The 24,633-nt window shown below is 47.6% G+C and overlaps 1 protein-coding gene across 1 annotated transcript in view; it reads right to left on the bottom strand.

Moving 5' to 3' along the window:
- The window catches only part of PIAS4 (protein inhibitor of activated STAT 4), a 39,691-nt gene extending 18,785 nt beyond the window's left edge, over positions 1-20,906 (bottom strand). Inside the window, exons 1-4 of the mRNA XM_033136688.1 lie at positions 20,822-20,906; positions 11,379-11,562; positions 11,068-11,307; positions 1,241-1,325 (exon numbers count right to left, since the gene is read on the bottom strand). Coding sequence (XP_032992579.1) covers positions 1,241-1,325; positions 11,068-11,307; positions 11,379-11,562; positions 20,822-20,863 — 551 coding nt within the window. The 5' untranslated portion in view covers positions 20,864-20,906. The remainder of the gene's footprint in view (positions 1-1,240; positions 1,326-11,067; positions 11,308-11,378; positions 11,563-20,821) is intronic.
- Between the last annotated feature and the right edge of the window lie 3,727 nt (positions 20,907-24,633).

Here is a 24,633-nt window from a genome sequence, read left to right as displayed (position 1 = left end):
GTATGAGCTTCCGTATTACTCAGAAGGGTGGTGAGAACTTATTGCAACTTATTACCAAACTTAAAACCATGGAGAGACCTGGTCTGAATGGAAACATTGGATTCTTATCTCATGATATATGAAGCAATTTTTACCCACCTCGACCCTTGCTTTTTCCTGTAAGACCAATTGCAGTCGTTAACAGTTGTCAACTGGTTTACCACACCTACCAGCCACTCCCACCACAGATCTGAGTAATACCCCTCCCCACCCTCTCACTATATACAGTGGTACCTCTGGTTACGTACTTAATTCGTTCCGGAGGTCCGTTCTAAACCTGAAACTGTTCTTAACCTGAAGCACCACTTTAGCTAATGGGGCCTCCCGCTGCCACTGCGCCGCCAGAGCACGATTTCTGTTCTTATCCTGAAGCAAAGTTCTTAACCTGAAGCGTTATTAAGGGTTAGCGGAGTATGTAACCTGAAGCGTCTGTAACCCAAGGTACCACTGTATAATAAACAAAAATCTGCCCTTATTCCCTTATGGGGTACACAAGAGCCCTCGTAGAGTCCTTTGCAGGTTCTCCATCAGTAAGAGTAAATAACAGAGGCCAACCAGAGAATATTGAGAAGCAAAGCAGCTAGTAAGCCTGATCTTTATTAAGGCTGTTGCAACAGGGTGTTTGCCCCACACACAGGAGAGTAGGGGAAAGACCTAGAACAAAGGAGCACCTCCCCTTAAATAGAAATTTGAAATTGCCCACACTGGAGTTCAAGAGCACCCCCCAGAGGCATCACACATACATCACAGAAAAGGTGCAGCCCAAAGCCCACCCCCCAGATACATCACGCCTAGGTAAAGGTAAAGGGACCCCTGACCATTAGGTCTAGTCGTGTCCAACTCTGGGGTTGCGGCGCTCATCTCGCGTTACTGGCCGAGGGAGCCGGCGTACAGCTTCCAGGTCATGTGGCCAGCATGACTTTCTGGCGAACCAGAGCAGCACACGGAAACACCGTTTACCTTCCCGTCGGAGTGGTACCTATTTATCTACTTGCACTTTGTGCTTTCGAACTGCTAGGTTGGCAGGAGCAGGGATTGAGCAACGGGAGCTCACCCCGTCATTGCGGGGATTCGAACCGCTGACCTTCTGATCGGCAAGCCCTAGGCTCTGTGGTTTAACCCACAGCGCCACCCGCGAAACAAGAAGTCTCCGGTCAAGGGGGAACCCGACAGGGAAAGGCTAGGAACCCCAGCAGTGTACCTGGAATTTCTGATGAGCTCCACTTGCCTCGGCGTCAGGGCAAAGACACACGGGCTCTCCTGTAGCTTCTCGTTGTTCTGCGGGACTGCACACAGGGAACAGAGAAGGAGGTCAAGCAAGCAGGCAGCCTCGAGGAGGGAGACAAATGGAGCAGAAAGCTGGCCCTCTCTCCGAAGCAGTCTTACGCAACAGAACCAAAATCCGCTCAAGGCTTGCCAAACCCCTGAACTGCAGCCTCATTTGGGGGGGGAGAGATAGAGAACCATGAGCTTCTTTGCAAGCTTTTGGGTTGCCTTCTACCTTTCAGAAGGACTTCAAGACTGGGGGGAATTCATACAGCAAGAATTATCCAATGTTGCAAGGACTTTTCCACTGCAAGCTGCGGGGACTGTAAGCAACAAGGCCTTCTATGGAAAGTGAAACTGCCTTCCTGCAAGTGTTCTATTTAACAAAGGGTGCATGCCACCAAAAAAGTAAAATAAAACCACTCAATGTATAAATTACGACATTGCAATTCTCAACAAAAATCAATGCTAAAAACCAAAAATTCAGATTAAAATACACATCCAAGTTGCATGTCTGGGTACGACTGACTAATCAGAAACTACCGTATTTCAGCAGGCCCTGACAAAGGCACCTGCCTCGTGTCAATGGGCAGGAGTTCCAGAGCTGCCTCACTACAAGATCAGTCCCTTACAAGCACTTCCACCTGGAAAAGCGTTGTGGAAACTGGCCTGGATGGAAGGGTGCAAGAAGGGGTTCAAATATATATATATATAAAGAATATTTGAAACGACACGAAAAGTTAGATATCTGAAATTGAAATCAGTGGATATTATAGGCGATAGCATTAAAATGTTAGTTTAAAATAGAATATAGAAGATAGAATTGTGATTTTTTCTATTTTATGTATTTCTGTTAAGAATAAGGTGATAGATATAAGAGGATAGATAAGAATTAAGATTTGTTGTAAAAAGAAGAGTTAAAGTAGTTACAAAGTTACTACAGTATATCTGAAATGAACGCAGAAGAGAGGGCGTGAGGAAGTCCCCCAAGTAAGATTATAAATAAGATTAAAATAGTTAAATAGATGTTTGAATGTAAGGTATGTTTTTCTTTTTGTTGTTTTAGGTGTGTTTTTATGTTTGTATTAGTTTTTATTTTGTTTTGTATTTTGTAGTTTGTATTGTGTATGTATTCTTTTTGTATTTTGTTCAAATACCAATAAATTCCTTAAAAAACAAAAACAAATATATATTTGAAACGGTGATGAAGCCCCACTCTTTCTGCATTGGAGACCGTTTCTCGTGGCCATCTCGGAAGACGTTCTGCGGCTCTGCCTTGCAGAGGATTGCACCAAAGTCAGACTCCAGGTCCACCTAGCTTAGTACTGTCGATCCTGACTAGCTACTGTTAGGATTTCCTACACACGAGTAGGACCCTGGCAGAGACATGTGCTCGACTGGCATGTTCCCTCCCTCCTGGTCGATCGTTCGGGAGCTTCAAAAGCTTTCTTCAGCCCGAACATCACAGCGACTGATGCCAAGAAACATCAGCACACTTACGGATCCGCAGAGTTTGCACAGTTGGGTAACAGAACTCGCAACTCAGCATTTGGCTAATCTACTTTTATTTACATATAAACCACACGGAGCACTGCACATGGCTCCCTCTCTCTCTCTAGCATGAGACAGCAAAGAGAAAGAAACAAAGGACAATAGTCCCACCTCACAGAACACAGTAACACAAACATCCTGTCTTCGTCACTTCCCACCCTGTGGAATCAAAACATACACAGTCATGTGACAGATAACAATCCCATGACTGCAGACACGGGGAACGAATCTCCAACAGCTACGACCCTCCAGGTTTCAGACAGAGGACAATTCCCAATCCCGGCCCTAACTAGAGACCTTCTGCGTTCAAAGCTGATGCTTCACAGTTTTGGGGCGGTCACACTGCTGCCCTTCACAATCGGCGCACATGCTGTAACTTCCCGCTGAGATCCTGTTGAGTTTCCATACCGCAGGTGTTTCCGGTTTATTTTTGCCCCTACTGTTTGTGCTGCTGCAGCCACTTCAGGCAACAATAACATGGGAGCATCGCAGAACAGCTAATAAGAAGGATTTCTTCCCTACACAGAACTACAGTAATTCAATACCATTATGCTCTTCCGCAGAGCTACAGCCCTTAAGACACAGGAAGCTGTCTTATGCTGTTACGGAAATTATGGGGGGGGGTATCACCCAAGCAAAGTCTCCTCCCGAACAAACTCATTGGGGTATGGAGTGATGCCCTTAAGGGAACCCATCTCTCTGCCATGATCCAGTAGGTGAGAGACCACGTGCACAGGGAAATGCCTCAGCAGGTAATCTCTGGGTGCTTCAGGAAGCCACTGGGCTGATATCCCTCAGCTGGAATCCCATTGTTCTCTCCCAGATAAGTGCTCAAGGTATCCTTGCCAATACTTAACGCTAATTCACATTGGCCCAGGGCTATCTCCCTGATATTGCTCTGTTTCGCCCATATGCTTAATCTTGTTTTTCCTATATGTTAATCATGAGATGGTTGGACAGTGTTCTCGAAGCTACTAACATGAGTTTGGCCAAACTGCGAGAGGCAGTGGAGGATAGGCGTGCCTGGCGTGCTCTGGTCCATGGGGTCACGAAGAGTCGGACATGACTGAACGACTGACAACAACAACAATCATGTATACCCTTCCTTTTTGTGACGTAGTAATGATGTTTCCAAACTGTATTCTGGGATATGATAGGGGTTTTTTAAAAGTTCTTGTAACGCTGCTCTGGGGGTGCAGTTTGACTGTAACCTATTGCGCAATAAACCCTGTCTTGTCCTTGCTCCAGTGGCTGGACTTCTTTTATTTAACTCCACAGAAACCAGTGGGCTTATCCCCAAGGGCCAGGTGCCTGGGCAGTTCCACACCTGGGATTTTCCGTTTACAATGCCAAGTCAGAACCGTGGTTCATCTAGCTCAGTACGGACTGCTGGCAAAAGCAACCCAGGAGTTCAGACCAAGCAAGGGGTATCTCTCCCAGACCTACCTAGACATGCCCAGGGATTCAATCTCCACGCAAAGCAAAACTCTACCACTGAGTTATGGCTTTTCCTTTCTATTTTACAAGGCATAATCCTGCATATTTACAGAAGCTATACCATTCAGTATTCCATTATTACACCCATCATAACTTATTTACGCTGCTGAATATATCTTAATGTTGCCAGCGTTTTCGGCTGTACAGAGTTATTTCCCATATACAGTATTCAACAAACGTTTTCCAATCTTCTCTAAACTTATGTTCTTCTTGTTCTCTTATTCTATATGTTAAGGTCTGCAAGCTGCGCGTATTCTGTCAACTTAAATTGCCATTCTTCTTGGGACCTCGCTCATTTTCCATTTTCGGGCTAACATTTTCTATTTTCGGGCTAACATTTTCCATTTTCGGGCTAACAAAACACGGGTCGCGGTAGGGCCATACATAAATAATCTTTTTTTTGACACCTGGGAATTCCAGTCTGAATTATCCCCAACAGAAAGGACTCTGGGTTTTTTTTTGGGGGGGGGGAGTACTTTTAAACATTTTTTCCAATTTGTTATGGATCATTTCCCAACACACTTTTACCCTTTTACAAGTCCACCACATATGAAAAAAACGTTCCCTCAACCTCTTTGCATCTCCAACGCTTATCTGACGTGCTTTTGAACTGCTAGGTGGGCAGGAGCTGGGACCGAGCAACGGGAGCTCACCCCGTCGCGGGGAATTCGAACCGTCGACCTTCTGATCGGCTAGCCCTAGGCTCTGTGGTTTAACCCACAGCGCCACCCGCGTCCCTGCAACCCAGAGTAGATCTTCCTAATTCAGAACAAAGGGGAATTATTGGACGGCACGCAATGTTGGTTCTACTCAAGAGTAGACTTAGCATAATAGAATTGCAGAGTTCAAAGGGACCTCAAGGGTCATCTATTCCAATCCCCTGCAAGGCAGGAATCACAACGAAAGCATCCGCGACAGATGGCCATCCGACCTCTGTTTGGAAAACCTCCAAGGAAGGAGAGTCCGCCATCTTCCGAGGGCGTTCGCCCTGCTGTCAAACAGCTCTTGCTGTCAGGAAGTGCTGCCTGATTTTTAGTTGGTATCTCCTCTGTCTTGTAACTTGAAGCCATTGGTTCGAGTCCTACCCTCCAGAGCAGGAAAAAAACAAGCTTGCACCTTCCTCTATGTGACAGCCCTTAAGATATTTGATAGGGGAATGGAACTTAGCTGAAGACAAACCAGTAATCCCCATGTGTGCATGATTTACGCAGTCAGCTCAGCAGAACGCAAAAGGGCTCTCATGTGTTCATGCGGAATCCCTCGCAGAACCCCAACAGAGCAGAGCACGTTTTGGAGTCAGAGCAACAAATAATTTCTCAAGAGGACACGCAAGGCCCTCGGCTCCTCCTGCAATCAAAACACTGGAGTTGCCTCAGCCACTTTGCCGCAAACCTTTACGCACATAAAATTTTTCACCACGGGGGGAAACCATTGGGAGATGCCCTCCCCCCACCCGCAACCACCCCTTGAAACCCCAGTTCCAACACCCACCGGGCCCTCTGCCTTCTGACATGAGACACCTCTCCGTTAACACGACTGAACGGCAACTGCTGAGAGCCACGTTGGGGGGGGGGCATTTCTTCTGCCCCAAAAAGTGGGATACAGTGGTACCTTGGTACTCGAACGGCTTGGCCCCCAAACGAATTGGCTCCCACAAACCCAGAAGTGAGTGTTCCAGCTTGCAAACGTTTTCCGGAAGCCGAACCTCCGACGCAGCTTCCGATTGAGTGCAGGAAGCTCCTGCAGCCAACCGGAAGCCGTGCCTTTGTTTTCGAACCGTTTCAGGAGTCGAACGGACTCCCGGAACGGATTAAGTTCGAGAACCAAGGCACCACCGTATGTAAAACAAATCCATAGGCAGAAGAATGCAGACAGTCCTTTTAATTCAGCGTGGGAGAGGAGACGACCAAGAACAGGGACAGGGACATGATTGATACCTTCAACTGAGATCAAGTAAATATCAGAAAACCACACGTAGCTTTCAGACGGCACCCAATTCAGCGTGACGCTACAACGGCAATTTTTAAGAGATGGGGTGGGAAGAAACAATAAATAGCTAAGATGCCTGCTGGACAACCAACCCCTCAGCCTCAAGGGGCGATTCAGAAAGTTATCTGCAGACCAATCAACTGCCTTATGCAGAATCCGAGCACTGGTGCATTTCAGTCTTCTCCAACCTGGTGCCCTCCAAGTGGTTGTGGACTGCAACTCACATCGAGAGAGTGGTCAGGGCAATGTAAATCCAACAGCAACAGCAGGGCACCAGGCCATGCTACTGTGGTAACACGGAGTCAGGCTTTTACAGTGGTGGCGCCTGAGTTGTGGAACAGAGATACCCTGCTGAAAGTCTGACCCTTGGCTCTTGAACGCCCCCTGTTTAGACACGCATTTTCCTGACCTCCTGAATCTACTCTCATGCTTTGTTGTTCCAACTGGCCTTATGCGAATTTTTATTTAATAACTTGTGTTGTTATTTTCCCATTGGCTTTTAATAATAATAATAATAATATTTTATTTATTTATACCCCGCCCTTCCCTGCCAAACCAGGCTCAGGGCGGCTAACACCAATAAAATCACAACAAAAACATAAAACAATTCATTAATATACAGATTAAAATACAATTTAAAATTTAATTTAGACTGCAGCCTCATTTTTAAGTAGCCCACCAATCACACCACAAGAACGAAACCTCAGGGTTAAACTGAAACCAACCCAAAGGCCAGGTGGAACAGCTCCGTCTTGCAGGCCCTGCAGAAAGATGCCAAATCCCGCAGGGCCCTGGTCTCTTGTGACAGACCACCAAGTCGGGGCCAGTACTGAGAAGGCCCTGGCCCTAGTTGAAGCCAATCTAGCATCCTTGTGGCTCGGGACCTCCAAAAAGTTATTATTTGAAGACCTTAACCTGCTTGTAAACCGCCTTGGTATTTTTCTCCTTGAAATGAAAGGTGGCATGTAAATTCTTTCTTTCTTTCTTTCTTTCTTTCTTCCCTGCCTTTCTCCCTAATGGGACTCAAGGCCGCTTACAGACAAGAATAGGTAAAGGTAAAGGGACCCCTGACCATTAGCTCCAGTCGCGGACGACTCTGGCATGCATATTATTTTGTATATTTATTAAGTCTTTTATTGCCACTAATTTTATTGTTGCCAATTTCCTTTTAAATTTAATTGTGTGAGTGCAATTGCTGTTCCTGCGTTTTGTTTTGTTTTTTGTCTTGTCTTGCTATGAGATTAAAGCTGAAATAAACTGACTGATTGGACGACTCTGGGGTTGCGGCGCTCATCTCGCTTTACTGGCCGAGGGAGCCGGCGTACAGCTTCCGGGTCATGTGGCCAGCATGACTAAGCCGCTTCTGGCGAACCAGAGCAGCGCACGGAACGCCATTTACCTTCCCGCCGGAGTGGTACCTATTATCTACTTGCGCTTTGATGTGCTTCGAACTGCTAGGTTGGCAGGAGCAGGGACCGAGCAACGGGAGCTCACCCCGTCGTGGGGATTCGAACCGCCAACCTTCTGATCGACAAGCGCTAGGCTCGGTGGTTTAACCCACAGCGCCACTCGCGTCCCACTATAGACAAGAATAAAAACCGCTAATAGCATAAAAAAGTTAAAAAAAATTATACATTGATAGAATTAAAGCTATATGGGCTGAAGATAGAACAAGTAAGGCTGCTGGCCATCGAGCTCTGTGCTCCTCCCTGGTTTTCATTTGTTTTAATGTTTAATAGGTTCAAAGTCAGTTGAGTCAGTAGTTAATGGTAATCACAGCAGACAGGCGAGGAGCATTTCTGTTTTGCTTTTACGTGGAGTTAAAAGCCATATATCTTAACTGGAGGACAGGTGCTGGGAGAGCAGCCGTTTTAGCTCAGGGTTTAGCTTATAAGGAACACTTAGACGCTTACGCAGGCCAGTGTTTTCTGCATGGATGGGCAAAAGATTCCTGCGTTGCAGAGGGTTGGGCTGGATGATCCTTGTGGTCCCTTCCACTCTACGATGCTATGATTCAAATATGTCAAGACCAAGAACCAGGGGCAGCAGATTAAAAGGCCGGGCCCTGTAAACCACTATGTCGCACCACCCAATATGGGTAGGGACAGTGTGCCTAGCACATGAGCCAAATCAATCTCTAGTTTGGCTCATATATAAACCTCCAATGAAGGACATAGACAGCATCTTAAAAAGCAAAGACATCACCTTGCCGACAAAGGTCCGTATAGTTAAAGCTATGGTTTTCCCAGTAGTAATGTACGGAAGTGAGAGCTGGACCATCAAGAAGGCTGATCGCCGAAGAATTGATGCTTTTGAATTATGGTGCTGGAGGAGACTCTTGAGAGTCCCATGGACTGCAAGAAGATCAAACCTCTCCATTCTCAAAGAAATCAGCCCTGAGTGCTCACTAGAAGGACAAATCCTGAAGCTGAGGCTCCAATAATTTGGCCACCTCATGAGAAGAGAAGACTCCCTGGAAAAGACCCTGATGTTGGGAAAGATGGAGGGCACAAGGAGAAGGGGACGACAGAGGATGAGATGGTTGGAGTGTTCTCGAAGCGACTAACATGAGTTTGGCCAAACTGCGGGAGGCAGTGGAGGATAGGGGTGCCTGGCGTGCTCTGGTCCATGGGGTCACGAAGAGTCGGACACGACTGAACGACTGAACAACAACAAATGAAGGACAGCCTACATTAAATGGCTTTTGAGCTCCTCCTCCGGACTTTTTGCTCTTTTGCAAAAACGAGTTTTGCACAAACTTGCTGATCCCTCCCTCGTATGTGTGTGTGTGGTGCCATTTTGGATACATACACAGAGGCACTCACCTCTGAGCATTGGAAGTGGGGTAACAATGGACCCTGTATCATTTCCGAAATCTTGTAAACTGCGTTGGGAAGGTTGCGTACCTGAAAAGTGGCGGTTAACAGAAATAAAGCACAGACGCTTCTTAACTCCGCAGCTTGAGTTTTGAATAACCTCCACAGGGGGCGGGCAGGCAAGTAGCTTCCTCGCACGTAGAAAAATAGCCGATCAGGGTTATAAGTTACAGGTAGGTAGCCGTGTTGGCCTGCCATAGTAAAAACAAATAAAAAAATTCCTTCCGTAGCACCTTAGAGACCAACTAAGTTTGTTCTCGGTATGAGCTTTTCGTGTGCATGCACACTTCTGAAGAAGTGGTTGTGAAGAATGTGGCATACACACGAAAGCTCATACCAAGAACAAACTTAGTTGTCTCTAAGGTGCTACTGGAAGGAATTTTTTATTTTGTTTTGACTCCGGGTTATAAGGTTCAGTGCTAGGCTTCTCCCCCACATGTAGATTTTTGTACATGACCAGTTTACCTTTGATATGCAGCACAGGTACCTTTACAGCTGCCATATAACGTCTGTTCTTAAATGGGGCAGCATGGGGTGAACTAGTAGGCTCTCGGGGTTCCTTCCAACCCTACAATTCTAGAAAGTCTATCATGTCTTTCTGCCTTCCAAGAGTATCGTGATTAGTGCTTGAGAACAAAGGTGATTAACAGCCGGCGTTTAGGAACGCAGGAAGCTGCCTAACACCGAGCCAAACCACAGGGTCCACCTGGATAAGATTTCCCAAGCAGCGTTCGAAATTAGCCATTTTGCACCTGGCTTTCGACCGCCTGCAACCAAGTGAAGATACCTGGGCGCCAGGATGGCGCCTGACATCTCCACCATCTGGGGATCATTGGATTTGCAGTGTTTTCACACACTAACACCGCATCCTGTAGAATTCTATGCGTTCTATTTCATCTGTACAGCTGGAACGAATTTCAGGAACCAAAATGCTTAGTCTGTGCAGCCCGAGCAGGAGCACGGAACAACGTTATCGTTATCGTTAGCTGTTTTCGCTTGTTTTCACTTACCCCACCCCACTGCCCTGCTCACAGTTGGGAAGAACATTCCTAGGTTACGAATAGTCCATGTCACCATTAAGAAAAAGAGGTCGGAACAGGCCAATATATATGCGGACTGTACTTGGATAAAGTGACTTTTCTTCTTTTAAGTTCTCAAAGCTCTCCAACGAGCTCAAGGCTGCAACCTGAACGAGCCAGATATTTTAGCTGATAATCAATCACAGCCCAGTCCGTCGTTTGAAAAATAAAACTTCAGAGCCACCTTGCCCCAAAACGGCAACTAGACATTCCGTTTTGGCAACCGTAACCCATGGACTGCAAGAAGATCAAACCGATCCATTCTGAAGGAAATCAGCCCTGAGTGCTCACTGGAAGGACAGATCCTGAAGCTGAGGCTCCAAGACTTTGGCCACCTCAGGAGAAGAGAAGGCTCCTTGGAAAAGACCCTGATGCTGGGAAAGATGGAGGGCACAAGGAGAAGGGGACGACAGAGGATGAGATGGTTGGACGGTGTTCTCGAAGCTACCAACATGAGTCTGACCAAACTGCGGGAGGCAGTGGAAGACAGGAGTACCTGGCGTGCTCTGGTCCATGGGGTCATGAAGAGTTGGACATGACTAAATGACTAAACAACAAACAAACCTTGGTTGAAGAAGCCAGTTGGCACCTATGTTATATATCTGAGTTTCTAACGCTCTGTAAGGTTTCGGACAGTAAGGGTTAGGGCCTGTGCTCGCAAGCAGAAGAAGCAGTGCCAGCTGCTTTGAGCAAACCGGCCACCTGCAAATGTGGGATGAGGCAACGTCCCAGCCGGCCAGGGCCAACCCAATCCCGCCCACCCAACTCACCGAGCTCGGTGGGCTTCAGGAGTTCGTCCAAAATGGTGTAGAAGGGAAGCTTCACCAGCTGAACTTCGGGCTTCGCCGGTTTGACGGGTAACCGCCCCAGTCCGTTTAAGTACTTCCCATAGAGGGAGGGATAGTCAATGTTGGCGGTGGAGAGAGCAGTCCTGGCCACCGCGTTGCCGCTGCGTTCGTAGGAGGAGTGGATGGAGAGGGGCTTCCTGGGGCTGTGGGGTCCTGGGGTCGGGTCTGTTGCGTGGGTGCGTCTGCTGGGGGCGCCTGCTGCTGCTGCTGCTGCTGCGGAATCTGCCCTGCATCAGAGAGCTTGGCGTAGCGCGTCTCGTAAATCTCCTTGATCTTCTTGAACAGTTCCGGGCTGCAGTCAAACTGGACCAGTTGCAAGGCCCGGGTCACCAGTTCGTGTTTCAAGCCGCTCTTGCTCCGGCCGACGAACCCTAGCAACATCTGGAGGTCCGAGACTCGGAAACTCATCACCATGTTCTGCGGGCGGAGAGGGAGGGCAGACAGATAGACAGACAGACATCTGAAGTCAAAGATAGCGAATAAATCAAAGCACATTCCCCAAGATCTGGCTTAGGTAGCCCCAACTCAAGGAAGGAATTATTAACCACCCCTCCTCTTGCCATGCTGCTTTGCCTATGGCAGTGTTTTATTCTGAGTATCATTCAAAAATGTATTGTGATTATAGCATTATTATACATTTGCAAAGACCATTATACATTTGCAAGGACCACTCTGGGCTTACTCTACAATATCCCAGGAAATCACAAAGGGACTACTAGATGGGCCACTGATTTGATCCAGCAGATTCTTCTTATAGTCATATGTTTTTGAAATTGAATAGATGGCCAAACACACACACACACACACACACACCCCAAGTTTATGCCACAGAACAGATCATATGGGGAAAGCGTTTGAGGTCAAGTATCATGGTTATGACAAAAAGGCCTTATGTTCTCTTTATTCTTCTAGGTTTCCTGCAAACTCAGGAAGTGGCAAGTAGCAGAGCTGCCCACATTCAAAAGATGTCATCTCATATATAGGGATGATTGTCCGTCAGTACTTAAGAGCAGTGCTTTTTTTCTGAGGGGACGCAGGTGTACGCATATCCCTAAACATTTTGTGAATCTAAGTTTGGCCTCATTGAGGGGCAGTATTTCAATATGAGTAGGAAATTGAGAGTACCCCTAAACATTTTTTTTAGGGGGGGGGGAAACTACTTAGGAGTCAAACCACTTTCCCACCTAGACCAGCATTGTCAACACCGATTGCCAGTGGCTTTCTGAATATGTACACAATGCAACACACACTCTACACGGTGCTCCGATCCTTCTCTCTGAAATGAACTAAGATTCCAGCCCTCAAGGCTCCTGGGTTTTGGAAACCGAGGAAAAACAGAGGGCGGAATTGCCAGTTGGTCAACCATCATCAACACCCTCATGCGTTCACATTGCCTACTGTTTCCCAGGCAACCGCAGCTTGAAAAACAGCCCTGGGAGCCAATGGCACCCTGGACCCTTTCTCATTCCAGTCGCTCCAAGCCTCTTGTTGGTGAGAACGTGGTGCAGATAACACCAAGGTCGCAGGTTCGACTCCCGTATGGGACAGCTGCATATTCCTGCATTGCAGGGCATTGAGATGATCCTGAGGGTGCCTTCAAGCTCTACAAGTCTATGATCCAATGAATGCCACTGGAAACCACAAAGGAAAACAGCCCGCCTGGGCCCAGCTCCTAGTTTCCCACAATGGCCAACAACAAATTCGTGACGGAGGATGAAGCTCCATCTGGCATGCAGAGAGCACGGGACTCTTAATCTGAAGATTGTGGGCTTCGAGCCCCAAATTGGGTGAAAGATTCCTGCATTGCAGTGGGTTTGGCTTGACAACCCCTGTGGTCCCTTCCAACTCTATGATTCCATGACTTATCTCTTTCCTCTACCAGCCGTGATGACTAGGTTCTTCCTCCATCATTCGAGGCGTATGAACCCATATGAATGCCAGTCGCAGGAAACCCCAAGAGGGAGCATTGCTGCTACTGCTGCCCTCAAGTTCTGTCTGTTGGCATCCTAGGGGGGTGGCATCTGGTTGGTCACTGTGAGGACAGGATGTTGGGCTTGATGGGTCTCTGGCCTGAGCCAGCAAGCAAATTCTTATTTATTCAATTTTTACACAGCCCTTCATCCGTGGATCTCAGGGCAGCTCGCAATATACAGGTGAAACTCGAAAAATTAGAATATCGTGGAAAGGTTCGTTTCTTTCAGTAATTCAACTTAAAAGGTGAAACTAATATAGGAAATAGACTCATGACATGCAAAGCGATATATGTGTCAAGCCTTTATTTGTTATATTTGTGATTATTATGGCGTACAGCTGATGAGAACCCCAAATTAACAATCTCAACTTTGGGGTTTTCACCAGCTGTACGAAATAATCATCACAATGATAACAAGCAAAGGCTTGACATATCTCGCTTTGCATGTCATGAGTCTATCTCACATATTAAACTCCAGTAGCTAATGAAAACAATTGCTTACATAAATGGACTTTTCCATGATATTCTGATTTTTCGAGTTTCACCTGTAAAATTACTATATCGAAAGCACAAAATGCATAGCAACAATAAGAACTACAACGAACCAATAATCCCCGCCTCCACAGAACATTTTAAAAGAGCATTGGATTGTTAATTAGTCAAAGGCCTGGTTGAAGGGGAATGTTTTTGCCTGGCGCCTAAAGGTGCACAATGAAGGCCCTGGGGAGAGCATTCCACAAACGGGGAGCCACTGCAGAAAAGACCCCGTTCTCATGTTGCCACCCTCTGCACCTCTCATGGAGGATGAAGAAGGGCCTCACAGAATGATCTCAGGAGCCGGATGGGTTCATATGGTAAGAGGTGGCCCTTGAGGTAATGCAGTCCTGCTCCACTTAAGGCTTTATAGGTCAGTACCATCTGGTACGCAGGCTGAGACCCTACCTGCCCGCGGACTGTCTCACCAGAGTGGTGCATGCTCTGGTTATCTCCCGCTTGGACTACTGCAATGCGCTCTACGTGGGGCTACCTTTGAAGGTGACCCGGAAACTGCAATTAATCCAGAATGCGGCAGCTAGACTGGTGACTGGGAGTGGCCGCCGGGACCACATAACACCGGTCCTGAGAGATCTGCATTGGCTCCCAGTACGTTTCCGAGCACAATTCAAAGTGTTGGTGTTGACCTTTAAAGCCCTAAACGGCCTCGGTCCTGTATACCTGAAGGAGCGTCTTCACCCCCATCATTCAGCCCGGACACTGAGATCCAGCGCCGAGGGCCTTCTGGCGGTTCCCTCACTGCGAGAAGCAAAACTTCAGGGAACCAGGCAGAGGGCCTTCTCGGTAGTGGCGCCCGCCCTGTGGAACGCCCTCCCGTCAGAAGTCAAGGGGATAAACAACTACCTGACATTCAGAAAACACCTAAAGGCAGCCCTGTTTAGGGAAGTTTTTAATTTGTGACTCTGTACTGTATTTTGGTATTTGTTGGAGGCCGCCCAGAGTGGCTGGGGAGACCCGGCCAGATGGGCGGGATATAAATAATAGATTATTATATTATTATTATTATTATTATTGCACTTTGAATTGGGTCCAGAAACTAATCAGCAGCTGGTGCAGTCAGGCCAGGACAGGTGGAACCATCTTGCCCCGGTGAGCGACCTGTCCGCTGAATTCTACACCAACCTAAGTTTCCGAACTGTCGTCAGAAGCAACCCTACGTATGACGTGTTGCAGTAATCTAACTTTCTAGTTCAATATCAGACAGGAAAACATGATCTTCATCACCGGCTCCCTGGTACATTTAACTGGAGAGAGTGGGGGCCGAAACCTAGACCTTAACCACATGCAAAGCAGGGTCCCTACCACCAAATTATGGGTTGCTAGACCCACTGAAGTTAACAGGCCAAAGTTCATCCATGCCAATGGCTCTACTCCGAGTAGGGCTGGTGGTGGCTCCAACCCTGCATTTTTATGCAGCAAATCCCCGTCTGCCGGTTTTGTTCTTTCACAAGAGCGACACCAGGGAGAACAGAGGAGGGGTGTCTGCCATCAGTACCCTCTGCCCTCCAGGGCAAATGGACCTGCACAACTGATTTACCAAAGCACTGAGGAGGGCAAGTGAAGGAATACAGGCAGCGATCTAGCATTTACAACGGGAAGATATTTCGCTGGTTAAAACAACACAGTATGTGGACCAGGAAGCCAAACTGCAGCCCACCTCCAGCAAGCAGAACCTGCCAAGGACTCAACGGTCCTTCTTGTTTTGCAGCCTGGGAGCGAGTCCAGGTTTATCAAGCGCTGGGGGCTGCGGCAGGGGTGTGTGTGTGTGTGTGCTTGCCATACATGGATGGCAGGCAGCTGAGTCACAACTTGCACATGCAACCACAAACACAGTGGCAGGCCGGGGGGGGGGGCGCTTGATCACTCGAGAGTCAAGAAAACAACTCACTCTGCAGATCCTGAAGATGCCACCTTGGCGGCCCATGAAAGACCAAAGAAGTGAAACCAACTTAAAGAACGCAACTCAGAACTTCGACGACTTCTGAAGCCTGAATCGCAAACGCTGAATGGGAAAGGACGCTCTAAATCTACGAAGGGTGATCTCTGAAACCGGTTGGTTTGTTTTAAAGAATTTATAAACCACTTAATGTTTCGAAAATCTCTAGTCTATAACACCCCAAATATAATATTTTAAAAGCAGAGTCTAGAAGCAGTAAAACAGCATTTAAAACATATAAAAGCAAATTATTCAAGGGAGCCATGCACCTAAAACAGGGAAAGCTTGAGCAAAAAGATCCGTCTTCAAGAGATGTGTAAAGCAGCTGAGGGTTGCTGCCTCTGCCTCCTGTCTGCAACCCTACAGAGCTGCTGCCGGCCAGTGTAGACAGTACTGAGCTAGACTAACCAAGGACTGGCTCAAGATTAAGTCAGCTGCCTACGGTCCTTCACATATGGCAGAGGGAAGGCCATTCCATGATACTAGCAGCAGAAAATGCCCATTTATATAGGGGTTGTTACCTGCACCTTTTAAAGGGTCATCTGAAAGGCAGGAATCACAGCTAAAGAATTCCTGACAGGTGCCCATCCAACCTCCGTTTACAAACCTCCAACAAAGGAGAGCCCACGGCCTTCTGAAGGAGTCCATTCAACTGTCAAGCCAATGGTCCCATGTAGCTCAGGACCCTCTACACAGCAGCCTTCCGTGATTTCAGACAAGAACCTTCTGCATGCAAAACAGGTGTTCCGCCACCAAGCTATAGCTCTGCAACATAATACAGTCGCACCTCGGAAGTTGAACGGAATCCATTCCGGAACTCCATTTGCCTTCCAAAATGTTCGGGAACCAAGGCGCAGTTTCTGATTGGCTGCAGGAATCAGGCAATAATGAGAGCCAGCAACTTGCTTTGCCCTTTTAACACAGGGGATTAAAAAAAAAATACCGATAGACTTTTACAGAAGACCAAAGAAACAGATTTGGCTGAACATGAGGGGGACCTTCTTAGAGTAAGGGTTGTTAAATAGCAGAAAAGGCTGACTCAGGAGCACTGGAGGTACCTTCAAATCCTGTGCTGAACAGGTGAAGGTAAAGGGACCCCTGACCATTAGGTCCAGTCGCAGACGACTCTGGGGTTGCGGCGCTCATCTTGCTTTATTGGCCGAGGGAGCTGGCGTACAGCTTCCGGGTCATGTGGCCAGCATGACTAAGCCGCTTCTGGCGAACCAGAGCAGCACACGGAAACGCCGTTTACCTTCCCGCCGGAGCGGTACCTATTTATCTACTTGCACTTTGATGTGCTTTTGAACTGCTAGGTTGGCAGGAGCTGGGACCGAACAACAGGAGATCACCCCGTCGCAGGGATTCAAACCGCCGACCTTCTGATCGGCAAGCCCTAGGCTCTGTGGTTTAACCCACAGCGCCACCCGCGTCCGTGCTGAACAGGAGGCTTGGCTAAATGACCTTTCCAACACTATGGTTCGACAATGCTGCGCAGATCTCTTTAAGGCACTGAAATTGTGGAACATCTGTGTCTAAAAAGCGGTATATAAATGGGTTAACGGCAACAACAGAAACAGCAGCAGCAGCAGCAGCAGCAAAGCCTCCTATCTGTTCCAACTAATTTAAAAAGTGGGTCACTGCCTCGCTTATTATGATTCACAGCCATTGCCTTAAAATCTCAAAGCTTCAAACCCCACCATTTCACAGCTGCACCCCCAAGCTCCAGCTGCTTAGGACAGCACAAGCAAAGGGAAGCCCATGCAAAAACGACAAGAGTAATATATAGGCAGGCAGGCAGGCAAACAAGGACTTGGCAGGTGGGATTCCTCAGTGCCGAATCCAACCATCCCAGGGCTCTCTAGCTGGGCCTTGGAGCGTTCCACCGGCCACACACCCTCAGCAGCCTTTGCTTTGCACCCTCCTGGAGTGATTTTGCCTGGCTGGAATGTGTCCTCTTGCTTTGTCTGGGTGACAGATAGAGCAGAGTGTGTAGGAAGCACCCTGCTGCACAGAGCTGTGATTTGCATTCGTTGCTCCACCCACTTCTGCCCACGATTGGCATGTGGCTATTGGAAGGTTTCCCAGAAGGCCCTTGGGTTGAAAAAGGGAGGGAGGAGACAGCGATGCCTGTCGCACCTCATGCACACCAGTCTGAGCAAATCTGCTGCTGTCCGTATCAGGCTGGACAAGTCTACTGCAGATATTCATTTGCTACAATAATAGTTAACATTTATAGAGTGCCAAGCCTCCATAGCACTAAAAGATGCTGTACTCCTTACAACAGCCTGTAAGATGGGCTAGCCTCATTTCCCCCCTACTAGAGCTGGGGACCTGGGTCTGACAGCAGCAAGACTTTCCTTGCAGACTTCACACTAACTGTAGCTGAGATAGTGTGCCCCTTGCACATTCCTCTCCCATTTGTGTTTTATCTATCAGATTCTGAGTCTGAGGCCAGGGGTTGTCTTATTATTGAAATTTATACGCTGCTCTGGGAGCTTCATATGGTTCATAGACTCATAGAATCTTAAGAGTTGGAAGGCACCCCAAGGGCCATCTAGTCCAACCCCCTGTAATGCAGGAATCTTGGCTAAAGTATCCACGACAGATAGCCATCCAACCTCTGCTTAAAAACTTCCAAGGAAGGAGAGTCCACCACTTCTTGTGGGAGTCTGTTCCACTGCTGAACAGCTCTTACTATCAGAAAGTTTTTTTTTTTTCCGAATGCTGAGTTGGAATCTCCTTCCTTGCAACTTGAAGCCATTGGTTCAAGTCCTACCCTCCAGAGTAGCATGCTCCCTCCTCCATGTGACAGCCCTTGAAATATTTGAAGATGGCTATCGTATCTCCTCTCTGTTTCCTCTTTTCCACACTAAACATACCCAGCTGCTTCAAGCACTCCTCATAAAACTTCGTTTCCAGACCCTTGACCACCTTGGTTGCCCTCCTCTGCACACATTCCAGCTTGTCAACATCCTTCTTAAATTGTGGTGCCCAGAATTGGACACAGTACTCCAAGTGTAGCCTGACTAAGGCAGAATAGAGTGGTACTATTGCTTCCCTTGATCTGGACACTATACTTCTGCTGATACAGCCTAGAACGGCATTAGCTTTTTGTGCTGCTGCATCACACTGTTGACTCACGTAAAGCTTTTGGTCCACCAAGACCCCCTAGATCCTTTTCACATGTACTTCTAGGAAGCCAGATGTCTTCAAGAGAGATAAAGTGCTCCCAATAAATAATGAATACATAAATGCGTGGAAATTCAAGATTTCAACTGAAGACTTCCCAGTTTGTGTCCACAGCTTACTGAGAAAAACTGGAAGCCAGCCATTCCAAATTCACTCAAAGAAGTTAACTACCTTAAAGTTGCTGCTCTTTGTTTCTGAATATTCATGAAACAAGCCAGATTCTTATAAAATAAAGGTACAATCATTAATACAAATGGCAGCACTTATCATTGTGGCTTCCTTTACAGTGAGGGGGGGGGGAGTATTTGATCCCCTGCTAAATTTGCCCATTTGCCCTCTGACGAAGAAATGACCAGTTCATAATTTTAATGGTAGGTTTATTGTAGCTGTGAGAGACAGAGTAACAACAGGGAAAACCCCCAGAAACCAGAAGACAAAAGTAAGAGATTCATGTGTATTATAATGTTGTTATTCTGTCTCTCACAGCTACAATAAACCTACCACTAAAATTATGGACTGGTCATTTCTTCGTCAGAGGGCGAACAGGCAAATTTAGCAGGGGATCAAACACTTCCCCGCCCCCTCAATGCATATGACTTTGCTTGCTCCCTGAGGTGTCCATTTGTTTCACAATTGGCTCTGCATGGTTCAACTTAACAATACAGAACACACAGAGAAGGAGCCTTAAAGAATCTCACAGAAATTCCATTTTGGCAAGTGGTTTTGTGGCTTGAAGTCTAGTTACATGGAAGATAAGGCTATCAACATCTACTAACCATGACAGCTATGCCTTACCTCCATGGCCACAAACCATATGCCTCTGAATGCCAGTTGTTGGGAATCACAGGTAGGGGAGAGCTGCAGTTGCATATACAATGTGGCATTTGGTTGGCCACTGTGAGAATCGGATGCTGGACGAGATGGGCCACTGGCATGATCCAGCAGGGCCCTTCATAGATCCTTATGTGCCACAAAAATGCAATTACTGTATAGCTTTTTCTGTCATTATCCACATGTGTGCATATACAATGCAAACAAGTGAACGGCCAAGAGATGTGTTGATCTGTTAAATGTTTCAGATTCACCATTGAAACAGCTAAGGTTCCAAATTAACACAACACACACACACATGTATGCACAATAAATATCTGTCAGGAGAGAGCCAACACCTGACAAATCGAGTTCACAACGTGCTTCAAGCAGAATAAACCTGCTTCACTTTCTAAAAGGTACTTCCACACTCGGTGGGTGCCCGTGTTGGCTGTTCAGGCATGTATACGATTGCCAAGCTGCTATTCCAGGTGACTTAACCAGCAAGTAACACCACCCCCTTGAACCCAAGGGGGGGCTTACTTCTGAGTAAGACCTGCGTAAGATTGCACTTTGCTGCAATAGGGGGTTGCTGAAGCTGCCAGTGGGGTTTTTGTTTTGTTTTGGCTTTCAACACACACACACACACACACACACACCAATCAGGATTAGACCAGCTCCAAACAAACCCTCCCCCCAAATCCACCTTGCAGGGTTGGTGGCAACTCCTCCTGGCTGTCAAAAGGTGCCTGAAAGGAAGGGCTGGCATGAGGGCAAGATAAAAGGCATGTAAACAAACAGACAAACAAACCCTCCTGGGGCTAAAGTGGGGTGGGGGTGGGGGGGAGGAAATGGGGAGGGTCTTCTTTGGCACGGGGAGGGGGGTGGCTGTCTTGAAGGAGGGGGTGGGAAAGCAGCAGCAGGTGGGGAGAGGGGAAATGTGAGAGGGGGGGATTGGTGCGGGGGGGGTCTTCCCTGGATGGGGGGATGGGGAGGCAGCCCCCTCCCTCGGGACGAGGGGGCGGTGCTTCTGACTGCCCCTCCCCTTTAGCCACGCCCCTCCCTCCTCAGGTGCCCCTCCCTTGGACAGAGATACATAGGGTCGTTCCTCCCCCCCCAAATACCTCAGGGTGGGGGGGGACGGGGCCCCCCTTCGGAACCCCGCTTTTCCTCTCCTTCCCTCCCTCCCTCCCTCTCCTCTTTCACTCACTCACTTTCGCCTCCACCAGCTCCGCCGCCATCTTGGCTTCCAGCATTCAACGCGCCGGGAACAGGTGGAGGGAGGGGCGGAGAGCGGGACGGGGGGGGGAGGGAAGAAGAAAGAGAAGAGCCGCCAGCGTCACGTGACGGGGGGAAGTCAACGGCAGGCGCCGGAGCTCGGCCAATCCGGAGCGCGCGTGTTGCTGTTTCTTCCCCGCCCCCATCCTCTTTTCTCCAATCAGCGTCGCCGCTCCGTACAAAATCCATCTCCTGACGTGCGCCGCCAGAGGCAGGGGGCGAGCGCGGCGCATGCGCCGCAAAGCAGGGAAGCGACCCGGCGAAGCTGTTTCGGGCGGGCCTCTCGCTTCTCCTCCGCCAGAAGAGGGGAGAGGCGGCGCAGGCGCACAGCGGCGGCAGCCAACCCGCCTTGCCAGCTTCCTCTTCCCGAGAAAGAGCAAATGACGACGCGTGGCCACGCCCAGCCGGCTCTTAAAGAGACACTCACCCCCCAAAAAGGGATCGCGGGTCGGGGAAATAATTTGCGGGCAGGATCATATTTAGGTTCTACTTAACATTAGGAGAGGGTTTTGTAATGGCTAGGCTCGGTTTCAGTGGGCGAACAGCAACATGGTCAGGGAGGCCCTCTGGGCATGTGCAGAGTGTATTTAAGAGGCCCACCCAATAGCCACAATTTAAAAATAATTTGAGAGGAAAGGCAGGATGTGAATCTAATGGATAAAACAACGCCCACACCCCACTTTAGGTGGGGGGAATAAGCTGAATCGGTTAGAACATGAGGTCTTAATCTCAGGGTCGTGGGTTCCAGCCCCATGGTGGGCAAAGATTGCTGCATTGCAGGGGGTTGGACTGGATGACCCCACGGGGTCTCTTCCAACTCTATGGTTCTGTAATTCATCTTCGTTCCGCTCTGTTGAAAATCCCATGTTGGCTGATCATTATCATCTCACCATATCATTTATTAAAATTTACCAGTCATTTGTCACCCAAAGGCAACTTACAGCAATATGTACTGTATACATACATAATACGCTATGGGAAGGGGAGGGGGAAAGGTTGGAAATTGTACAATACATCAATGTTTTGTCAATTTCTTTATTTGCCATATTACCTCCCTGCCTTGCATCACCAGTGTCAAGGGTGCCACAGTTTTCAGAATTCTGGTAAATCGGGAGAAGTGGCAAAGAGGCAAAAATTGCTGGTTGCCTGTCAGAGGAAAGGAAATAAATAGCAGATAACCACACGTGTTTACTATAAGACAGCATTTCACTTTTCTATAGATTTCAGATATTTGCTGCAGCCTTTGGCAGTGGGCGTTGCATTTCTGTATTTTTTTTAAAATATACGCCACAGTGGATAGACAGTTTGCCTGTCCCTCATAACAGATTGCAGACTGCATCTTCTTCCTTCAGCTCAGTACCACCTTTGTGACGCTGTATAAATCAGCAGTAATTTATGGATGCAAATATTTCAGGAACTTCCTGCAGATTTTGGCTCGAAGGACGCTGCCTTGAGCTCATTGGAAGCCCCAGAGCCTGGGAAGCTCGTTCGGAAAAAAAGGAAACCAGTTGTACATGGGGTTTGCCATCAGGGGCGTAGCAAGGGGGGGCGTAGGGGGCGGACCGCCCCATATTCCGTAATTGGAGGGGTGACAAATTATCAAGGAACAATTACTGCCCTACTAGGGCGGTTCATAAAAAACTTTTTTTTAAATGCCTGCTCCAAAGGTCTTATCTTACTATACTAGGGATTATATAGCTATATATGAAATTTCATGCATATCGGTTAATATCTTGACCCTCCTCCACCAAAATAGCTGCTCACTTGGCTGTTTTCCTATGTCGCGAAGGCTGAAATTTCAGTTCAGAGAACACTTACTGTTCCCAACCCTAACCCTGTGGAAAGCCATCTAATTAGACTTTAATTTGATTTGAGATGTTTTTAGGAGGTAATTTAATGATTGTTTGATTTTATACCAATGTTATGTATCTGATGTTAGCCACCCTGAACCCAACTTCGGCGGGGAGGGCGGGATATAAATAAAAGTTTATTATTATTATTATTATTACTTGTTATTATTCCTTTGTAAGAAAATATGAAATAAATAAAACCATTTTTGCACGGGGGGGGGAATCAATGGGGTGGTGACAATAAATTTTCCGCACCAGGTACCACCTGACCTTCCCATGCCATGGGGGGGGGTGACAAAAAATTTTTTGCCCCCGGCTACCAATTTACCTTGCTACGCCCCTGCTAAAAGGTGTCTGGTGTAGGCTTCCTCTGATCAACCCGGCTGTTTCACCAAGAGCGGTTTGATCAGTTCTTTCCTTGAGTCGCGATACAGTTGGCAATATAAAAGGGCATGCCCAGTGGATTCAATCTCATTGCCCTCATAGTCTTAGGTCAATTGAGGTCTTGTTGTATCTGCCCACTAAGAGAGCTGAGGGGAGAGCATTAAGTCGGGCCCTGGAAAATGCCCAGCGATGTTTGGGGTTATCTAATGACTTGAGGTTTCACTTTCTTGGGTTCCATGATCACTGCAGATGGTGACAGCAGTCACGAAATTAGAAGACGCCTGCTTCTTGGGAGAAAAGCAATGACAAACCTAGACAGCATCTTAAAAAGCAAAGACATCACCTTGCCGACAAAGGTCCGTATAGTTCAAGCTATGGTTTTCCCAGTAGTAATGTACGGAAGTGAGAGCTGGACCATAAAGAAGGCTGATCGCCGTAGAATTGATGCTTTGAATTATGGTGCTGGAGGAGACTCTTGAGAGTCCCATGGACTGCAAGAAGATCAAACCTATCCATTCTTAAAGAAATCAGCCCTGAGTGCTCACTGGAAGGACAGATCCTGAAGTTGAGGCTCCAGTACTTTGGCCACCTCATGAGAAGAGAAGACTCCTAGAAAAGACCCTGATGTTGGGAAAGATGGAGGGCACAAGGAGAAGGGGACGACAGAGGTGGCATGAGTTTGGCCAAGCTGTGGGAGGCAGTGGAGGATAGGGTGCCTGGCGTGCTCTGGTCCATGGGGTCACGAAGAGTCGGACACGACTGAACGACTGAACAAACAACAAAATGACTTGAGGTAATTTGCTAAGTGCATCCTTTGACGATCATAAAGAGGCCTGTATATGGTTGAAAGCCCCTAAAATAATGAATTTGATACTTTTAGTAATGTACGCATAAAAAGCACACTTTAATATGGGCATTTTTGAAGACGTTACTGGAGATCCGCATTACAAAAATTTGGAGAGCTCCAAATTTCCAAGGACGGCTGTGTTTCAGTTCGCACATAGTTTCAGAAAGTGTGGATTATGTAGATTTGCCTTTAAACGTGAACTGAATTTGTGCCCACTCAGGGAAGGCAGGACCTCTACTTAACACATTTTTAAAGATATTGTTTTTATCGAGGGATCCTGGTTTTGTGGGGTTTTAGCAGTTTTTACTGAGGTCGCCACAAGCAGCTCTGGGAGACTTTGAGGCCAAAAGGCGGGGTTATACAGTACATGTGAAAATAAAGAAAGAAGACAGTTAAGAGCCTTTGGGATCAAGCCAGTGTCCAGCAACCTGTTCTCACTTTGGCTAAACAAATGCCCCTTATGGAAAACCCACAAGCAGGATGTGACCACAAGAGCACAGGGTCAGTTTTGGTATAAGGCAGTTTCCTGAGTTCTTTTTTCTAACCCAGACCTTTATTCAGGTGGTCGAAGAAGAAGAAGAAGAGGAGGAGGAGGAGGAGGAGGAGTTTGGATTTGATATCCCGCTTTATCACTACCCGAAGGAGTCTCAAAGCGGGTAACATTCTC

This window comes from Lacerta agilis, chromosome 18 (genome assembly GCF_009819535.1).
Source record: "Lacerta agilis isolate rLacAgi1 chromosome 18, rLacAgi1.pri, whole genome shotgun sequence".
NCBI lineage: Eukaryota > Metazoa > Chordata > Lepidosauria > Squamata > Lacertidae > Lacerta > Lacerta agilis.
Note: the sequence above shows the minus strand (reverse complement) of the source record. Positions and strands in the feature narration are given on the sequence as shown.